This window comes from Haliaeetus leucocephalus, unplaced genomic scaffold (assembly GCF_000737465.1).
Source record: "Haliaeetus leucocephalus isolate CR32 unplaced genomic scaffold, Haliaeetus_leucocephalus-4.0 Scaffold417, whole genome shotgun sequence".
NCBI lineage: Eukaryota > Metazoa > Chordata > Aves > Accipitriformes > Accipitridae > Haliaeetus > Haliaeetus leucocephalus.
This window is the reverse complement of record NW_010972853.1, coordinates 2,649,883-2,658,920: the sequence shown is the minus strand read 5'-3', so window position 1 is coordinate 2,658,920 and position 9,038 is coordinate 2,649,883. Positions and strand designations below refer to the sequence as shown.

Sequence of the window (9,038 nt, the reverse complement as noted above, 5' to 3'; positions counted from 1 at the left end):
ATAGTCAAATGTTAGTTTTCAGAAGTTTGATTTTGGTGCATATTAACTAAACTGTTGGAATTCTTGGTTGTTAAAACTGGGTTTGAAATTTTTCACATTTATCTGAGGCATCTATGTTTTCTCAGTCTGACTAGAACAGGAACCTAGGAGGCGGCTTGCTTGCAAATTTGCAGCTTCCCAGTGTTCTGACTCTCATACAATCAAAGAAAAAAATGGTGAGACGAGGTTGCCATATCACAACCTCTGTGTCCTTCAGAAAGTTTGCTATAGTCAGAAATAACTGTAATTCCATTGAATTGATGCTGATCAGCATTTGTGCCGCTACTTTTTTTCCATCTCTCAAATTGACCGAGGTGTTGTTTAAGAGAAATGAGCCCGCTTGTGGGAATGGGGTTCATGTGCTGAAAGAATTAACCAAGAAAATGGATTTGGAGTTTCAGGTTTAAATCACGTCGTCATCTTCCCCCTGTGTCCCCGTCCTCCCCCCCCCCTTTTTTTTTTTTAATTTAATGTAGTGAAGAAAATGAAAGCACACTAATACTCTTAAACTTCTGTGAAATTTACTGTGTTGTAATTTCAATTATTATAGTAACTAGCTGCTTTACATGCACTTTATAAGTTAATTATAAGCTATTTGAATAAATTTTTGCTCTTAATTGCTTGTTTTGGATATTGTTCATATTAAACATCTTTGCTAACCCATGAACAACTGTGAACTTAAATATATAGCAACTCTTGCTGTTTCTCATTAGGTAAAGAATACCGACCGGTGCATGATTAAAGACACTACTGTTAAGCATATGGATATCTGTGTATACCTGTGCACCCAGTGTTTGTGTTGGAGACTTCTTGTAGCCACAGGTGGAGAAGTAGTAAGGACACCAGCTGAAACTGATTGTTTCTGTGTAATCTGTGATACAGTGTTTATCACTTTCCATTGAGTTATCTTTAAATTAGGTAAAACCTCACTGAAAATCGGAGTTTATATATGAATGTTCAAATTACACCCAACACCAAAAAGTGTTTCTAGTTAATCAAAAGAACTGCATTTTGTTCTTAAATTTCCACCTTTTTTTTTCTTTTCTCTGTTTTTGTTTTGTTTTGTTTTAATTTTATTTTTATTTTTTTTAGTGAGTGACAGTTGCTTCAGGAACCTTGCCGAGGATCGTAGTGGGATAAACCTTAAAGATCTGGTCCAAGACCCTTCTTTGTGAGTATCTGGCTCTTATTGCTAAGCAAAGAAAAGCTTCTTCATGATATCCTTGTGAGTAGTTTTGTAATTATATGAAGAACTAATATGATGAAGTACACTTAGTACTTCAGTGGTAATATGCTTGCCAAGTTGTTAGTCCTTTAATACAGGCAAATATTATTAAAACCACGTTGTTTTTTACGTACTTCTGTTTGTGAACTAATATCCAGTGAGCACATATGGTAAAGGGTACAAGAGTCATCAGAGGTAACAGATTGTGCATGCTCGTATTTCTATGGAGGAGTTGTATGCACATTGTCGCCCTTCTTTGTTTAAGGAGGAACTGCATATAAATTAGGAGATTACTGGTTAATTATGTTATTGCCAGTTATCTTAACATAGAATCTTTTTTCTTTGTATCTGATTTCAGTCAATTGATATTTACTTCTTCCTCTACTAGCTGTTTTAATTCAAGTGTGTGAGCAGATAATCTAATTTTTACTTCAGGGGGAGACTAGTGGTCTTCATTTCACTGTGGTCTTTTCCTCTAAAATAAAATTCAACCTCATGAGCTCTGAGCCAGACTTGAAATTGTATTAAACCTTTTTGTGTTTTTGTCTGGGTTGTTTTGGTTTTGTTTTTTTTTTTTTTTTCCTCTTCAGTTAACTTTAGTACTAGCTGAAAATGTTCTCGCTAGTGTACACAAGTGTACCACTTGTTATGAGGGAAGGGAAAGGGGAAAAATTCACATCTTTTTAACATAAATGGTAGTGCATTCCACAGTGGGTCCTAACATGATGGGCCTTTACACTGGCAGAGCACATTTTTCAGTATTGGTTGAGAAGCAGTGAAAAATAAGGTATATTTGACATCTTATTTCAGTTACAGGGGATTTTTAGTAATGCAGCAGATGCAGAATTTATTTTGTCATGTTGATACCGCAAATGACACATGCATATTGTTGTGGTTTAACCCCAGCCAGCAACTAAGCACCATGCAGCCGCTTGCTCACTTACCCTTCCACCCAGTGGGATGGGAGAGAGAATCAGGGGAAAAAAAGTAAAACTTGTGGGTTGAGATAAGAACAGTTTAATAGAACAGAAAGGAAGAAAAAAACAGTTATAATAATAAAATGACAATAATAATAATAATAATAAATTGGAATATACAAAACAAGTGATGCACAATGCAGTTGCTCACCACTCACTAACCAATACCCAGTTAGTTCCCAAGCAGCAATTTCCATCCCCTCCCACTGCCAACTCCCACCATTTTACATACTGGGCATGATGTCACATGGTCTGGAATACCCCTTTGGCCAGTTTGGGTCAGCTGTCCTGGCTGTGTCCCCTCCCAGCTTCTTGTGCCCCTCCAGCCTTCTTGCTGGCTGGCCATGAGAAGCTGAAGAATCCTTGACTTAGTCTAAACACTACTTAGCAACAGCTGAAAACATTAGTGTGTTATCAACATTCTTCTCATATTGAACTGAAAACATTATACCTCTAGAAAGAAAATTAACTGTATCCCAGCTGAAATTAGGACATGTATATACATGCATTCTTGGGAAATTCTGACATTATGAAAATAATATTTGATAATTTATACTTCTGAAACAATAGAGATACACGGGATAAGTATAATTGTTGCTCTAGATTCACAGAATTAATGCAAATTTTTAATAATTACAATCTAAGCGTTGAAGTCAAGGCTATTTCAAAGGTTTAATTTTCAACAAAAATTTGCCTTTTGAGTGTTTGGGGTTTGTTTTTTTTCTTTTTGAGAATGTTATGTGGTTTTTTGAGCTTATGTGCTATACATAGTTTTGGTTTTGCACCTCTGGAGTTTACTTTCAGAAAGGTTGAATTCCCTTTCTTGTAGAATGATCATTTTACTTACTGTTTACCAAGTGATGAAATCTTCTGCTTTCCTTCCCTGACCATAACTCACATGAAGAAGATTGTAATAAATTATTGTAATCTGCAAAATAAATGAAATGGATTTCTGTTGCTTGTAGCATAAGAAGCATAAGTGACTACAACATAGCCATTTTTATCACTTTGAGAGATTGAATAAAGTCTCAAAACATCTGTTAGGTCTCAAGGACTGTTTATGACACGTCTGTTGTATGACAGATTATACTGCAAGAAAAGTCTGCTTCTTCCTGCCTGACGATAGGAATATATAGACTGTTTTGTTTTCCAAATTGATATTCTTGCAGTTTTGCAGCTGAGTGCCTATTAAGAGTGCTTGCAAAATATGTAATAGTGTGAGTGAATCTCCAAAATGAAGAAACAGTCTAAGGCTATATTGTTCAGCCCAGCCTTTTGTAGGTGACTCATGGCGTCTGAATTCTTTATTATGCAAAGATAAATGCAAAGGACAGTGTGGAGCAGAAGCATGAAAGTGCCAGCCAAAGAGATGTTTTAACCTTTTTTGAAATAAAAGTAAAGTTTAATTAAAATCTCTAGAGTATTTGGCTAAGATTTTCACCTATAATGATACCTGAAATAGCAAAATAACATTTGATTCATCCTCTTACTGGTTTAATATTTATGGTTTAGGGTTTCTTTGGTGCTCATTCGCTCTGACTGTAGACAAACTGCCTTTCTTCTTTGTAATCTAATATCAGATAACAACATCAGATTTACATAAATTCTGATGCTTTCTCTACAAATGGCTATGTCACTTTAAAGGTTTGCAGTGCATTTGTAACATACGACACTAATAAAAGAGTTTAACAAGGAGAGTGCAAGAGATTTTAAGGTTCATTAGCATATAAATAGATAATAAGTGTATACTTTTAACAGGATTTCACATTACTAGTAGATGATGGGTTTGCAGCAGAGGTAGAAATACAGTATAATACACTAAGAGGATAGTATAAAAAAAATTAAGTGGTTTTAGAGTAGGATGGTTTGATACATCATGTAAAATGCATTTTGAATGGTGTCCATTTCTTGTGAGACTTCATACAATTTTCTAAGCTATTTTGGCAACTCCTTGTTGTTTGCCAGTCTTAGCTCCAAGACAACTTCTCTTTTGTTATTACAGAAGGCTTTTTCTGGAGGGCTGAAAGTGTGTCTTTACATCGAAATGAAACTCTATAAAGACAGCATTGTAGGGTTTTTTGATTAGTGTCTGATTTATATCAAGTGTGCCTAATTGTCAGGGTAGTCGTTTTTTCCCCCAACTGATTTCCTAGCTAGAGCAGTCTGGACTCTGTAAACTTGATCTTCCTTCAGTTGTCTCATCATTAGTAATAACAGCTCTGCTGCTCAAATCAGGAGTTTGCTCATCTCTTTCCATTTGTATGTGTTTTACTCTGTCAATGAAAATAGAAGTGCTGCTTAAGAAAAAAACCAAGCATATCAAATAAACATAAAGTGAGGAGTTGCTGACTGGCTGTGGGAGAAGGAGGCATGCAACAACTTTACAATTAAATCTCATTTTGTAGTTAATTACAGAAAAGTTGAATTTGAACAAGAAGTTGATTAGAGGTTCAACTGAAAAGGTGGTTTGAGAATTAACTGCTATTCTTTATTCGTTGCCACTGATCATAGAATGGTTTGGGTTGGAAGAAACCTTTAAAGGTCATCTAGTCCAACCCTCCTGCAATGAGCAGGGACATCGACTAGATCAGGTTGCTCAGAGCCCCATGATGTCTCTACTGTATACAATGCCCAGTTTTGCATACAAAACTTAGAGGCGTGTAGGAGAACAGCAAGAGGAGAAGGTGGTTAGAAAGTGCAGTGTATGACAGGTGTTACTTAATTTAGAAAACAACGGTGGAAGAGAGGAAGTATGAGTTGCCTACAGTATATAAAAGATTATTAAAGGGATTGTTCTTTTTGGCTGATGAGAAAGAATTACTTCCATTTATAGCAGATGAGATTGTTTGGAGAGTTGGGAAAAAATCTAAATGTCAGTGAGATAAACTGGAATCTGTTTCTACGAATGTCAGAGAGAGCTGTGCAGATTACAGTCTATGTATATTTGATCCTGTGTAAGTGTAGAGAGCTGGAAAGGCAAACCATTTTTTTCCCCCTTTTTTTTTTTTTTCTTCTTTTCTTCTGTGAAAAAGGTATGCATTCTGGCACTTCGGCATCAGCGTAGTTAATATGACCAAAAACTAGTTGGAACTTAGTTCGATTCTTACATAAGTAACTTAACATGGTTATGAATATTCAAAGCCTATGATTTGGTTTAGATGATGCACCCACTCCAGGCCTGCCTGCCATTCCCGTAACACATAAAAGATATATAAAATTTTGCATTCTACAGAGGAGATTTATCTACATGAGAAGATTACAGGTGTCTTTCCATGAATCACCCTAAACAGCAGAGCTGCAGACAGCAGGTGTAATTGGAGTAACTAGCCTGGTCGTACTTAGATGGTGGTGCAGATGTTCTTCAGACTATGTTCAGCTGAGGTAAAATGCAGTGGAACAGCTTAAGATGCTAGCAAAGTCGTGCTTTTGTGGGGAGATCTTTGAGGCTCTGTAGCAAGGCAAAATTTCGTAAGCTGGTGCTCAAGGAAAGACAGAAAATTTTTGTCAGTTCGTTTGACTCCTTGCTCGGGAGCAGACTGAATGCTACACTCTTTCTTCACTTTTTCTTTCTCTCCTTTTCCACCCTCAGTACCCAATCTGTGCTTAGGAGAGAAATGGGTTAGATAGAATTCAATATGGCTATCACCTGAAACTCCTCCTAGGTTCTTTACTACTAAATTTCTTTTCTGACGAAGTTATTTAAATACACCTCTGAAGCATGAACCATCAGATCATTAGAGGGTTAGGTATACCTCCACCTACTTCAAGCAGAAGTTCTGTGTGTAGACATCCCAGGTTTTAGCTCTTAGGGTCACTTTATAAGATGTTCCTTTTAGCTCTAGCCTGTATATAGACATAAAGTTTATAAAATACTTGTCTAGACAGAAAGGAGGATGCTTTTAATCTTTCTGTGCAATTCAGTAGCTGCAGCTGCACATAATCACTGATACACATTTGTTTTGGAAACATCTTCAGAGATTAACAGAATCTCAGATCCAAGAGATTCTGCATGACTTCTTTCTAGGCAAAATCACATCACATCTAAACTGTGTTTCATATCTCCTTCAGGTTAGCTGACTTCAATTAAGAGAGGGTAAATAAATGTAACAGGTAAGAACAGGTAACTTTTGACAGGAGATCAGGTGGTGTTTTAAAAAGCTTCTGTAGTATATAGGGGTTTGGGGTTTTTTTTGTAAAATTTGTGAGAAGAAATTGTTATTTACCCTCCATGTAATTGTTTTAGAAAGACAACCAAAATGTTAATAATTCACAAGTTTAACAGGTCTGTGTTAGAAACTCCTGTATGAACTTTGAATTCCATTTGTCCATGACAGGAGATAGAAGTCTGACAGAGGTCATCTTTGTCACTTGTTGTTTTTTACAACCTCAGAAGGAGAAGGTAGATACTTCTTCTGGGAAGCAGTTGTGAGAGCTTTAGAATTTGTCACTTAATCTTAAGGACTGAAGATGATAAAGGAATTCTTGAGGAGCTCTGATTTTTTTATCTGACTGAGGACATCAGCTATACTGTAGGATTGAAGACCTGATAAATAAATATTAAGTCTGTGGATGTAAAATTTCACTGTATCTTCACTTGAAGGACCCTGTCTAGCAGTCGTTGAGGATAACTGGAAGTATCCAAGTTCATTCTTTTGGGGTTTTGCTCATAATTTGAAAATCAGTAGTGTATTCTGTCTTGTTGAAGGTTACAAATCCCATGTTATGATGATAATAGTTCTCTCTCTCTCCCCTTGTGCAACCTTTCTAGTTTTTCAGTGTCTGTTATAATGTATGAATATCATGCCTGTTTCTTTTATTTAACTGCTAGTCTTAGTAACGCAGCACAGAGAGGAAACATTTCTTCTGTAATCCTATCTGCTGTTACCTTGTTCTGCAGCAGCATTCTAGTGGGAGTTCATGCTCAGTTGTTTGTCCATTACTTGACTGCATTAACACGTTTTCCCTAATAGGCCTGGCTTACAAAAGTACTTCTCTTGCCTCTTCTGTCTCCTCTTAGTGAGCTCACCTGTAAGTATCAAGTGATTTCATCAGGTGATCTTTGTCAGGACACCTGGATGACTCACTATGGTAGCCCAGAGTACTCTGTTATGCAGAGAAGCAGTACTGAGGTGTAACAGAAGTGCAGCCTATTTTAAGTATGGCATCCAATGAAAAAGTTGTACTTGGCAAACTTCCAAACATCTGACTCTTACCTACAGTAATTGATGATGATGAGTCTAATCCAATAAGCACTTTTTAAAGTTGATATAAATAGAATTGGCCTCATGCTATCCTGATGGTTTCTGATTGGTCTGGGGGAATGAGTGAGACAAGCCTTTATCTGCTTCAACTGCAAGCAGAGTTTGCATGTGCCTGAAAAAATTGTATTTACCCTCCCTTCAAGGTAATTAAAACTTGCTTAAGTGGCCAAGGTTTATTCTCAGGCCAGTTTCCCTGCTTGGCTTCTCCATAGTCCAACCAGACTCCATCAGATGTATCACAGAGACTGTTCTGTAGTTCATGTGCCAAATAATTTTTACCTCCATTCACATGAACAAGTCCCTAACTGTTTTCTACAGATATTTTGTAAGGGGCTCTCTGTTTAGGCATGCTGATTATCTGAGGGAAATCTACTTTGCAGCTTCATTGAAGACCTTCTCCATTACTTGCGCTTCAAGAAAAGAATTTTCTCAACACACAAGATTCCTTGGCAGTTTGTAGCAAAAATTGCTAATATTGCATACATTTTTCTTTGACTGTTTAGGCTTAATGACTCATAAATCTGTAGGAACAACTTCATCTGTCTGAAGCAAAACCTTAGCAGCAGTCTGTGACAAAGCAGAACATAAGAAAATGTCTTTCTGAAGCACTTAGTATTTTCAACTCTAATAATTTTTTACCTCCTGGCCCAAAGCAGTCTCCTGTAACCTCTTTAAAGCCCCATGTGAGCTTTATCTACCAGTGGTGGTTACATTCAGAACAAACCGGTCTTCTCTCATAATACAATTTCCAAATTCTTAGAAGGAATTTTCTTCCTTTTGCTCTTGCAATGCCTTGCAGTAGCCTGCAATTAAGAAATTTATGAGCTAATCAAGTAACTGAAAAAGTTGGTCTGGAACTAGAGGCTGTGCAGCCCCAGTGCTGTGTCTGGGCTGATAAGTGTTGCTGAGGGGAAAGGCTTGTTTGATTGCATGGCAGCTGCAGCTTGTGTGCTCCACCTGGCTTTTCAGTTCTAGTACTTCTCTGTGGTGCAGGGATGCACTCTATAATTATGGGATCTGTAACCAGGTATGCTCCTTGTTATTAGGAAGTTTTAAATTGAAAATGCATTTGAAACTCGCTCTTTTATGGAGCTGTTTAAAGAAATATTTTTCTCTGGCTTGTTCTGGAACTAAGAGTTATAAATGGATATATGATGTTTGTTGGAATAAGAAACATCATTGGTTATGGATATTTACTAGGTCCTTCATTTTCAAGGTTAAAGTTTATGTTATTTTTATTAGATGTACTTAACTTTCATTTATAAATGAAAATGCTAGAAAACATTTTTTAAAAGGTTCTAAAGAAAAGCCATGTCCTTTTTGCTCTGTTTTACTTTTTTACTATCTGATGTCTGAAAAGAAATACATAGGACACAGGCTGGGAAACGTTGATCAGGTTTCAATCTAGACAATTTCACAAAACTGATTAAAAGTGTTTCTATGTATGTTTTAAATCTTGATTTTAAAAGTATCCACTCTGCTTGTACCTTAGAATTCATGCCAATTTTTTATTTTTCCAGTTGCAATTTTTAAATC

At 36.5% G+C, this 9,038-nt stretch overlaps 1 protein-coding gene across 1 annotated transcript in view; it reads left to right on the top strand.

Annotated features, from left to right (window-relative positions):
- Nucleotides 1-773: 773 nt before the first annotated feature.
- GPHN (gephyrin) overlaps nucleotides 774-9,038 on the top strand; it is a 220,178-nt gene continuing 211,913 nt past the window's right edge. The window contains exons 1-2 of the mRNA XM_010574278.1: nucleotides 774-831; nucleotides 1,132-1,210. Coding sequence (XP_010572580.1) covers nucleotides 774-831; nucleotides 1,132-1,210 — 137 coding nt within the window. The remainder of the gene's footprint in view (nucleotides 832-1,131; nucleotides 1,211-9,038) is intronic.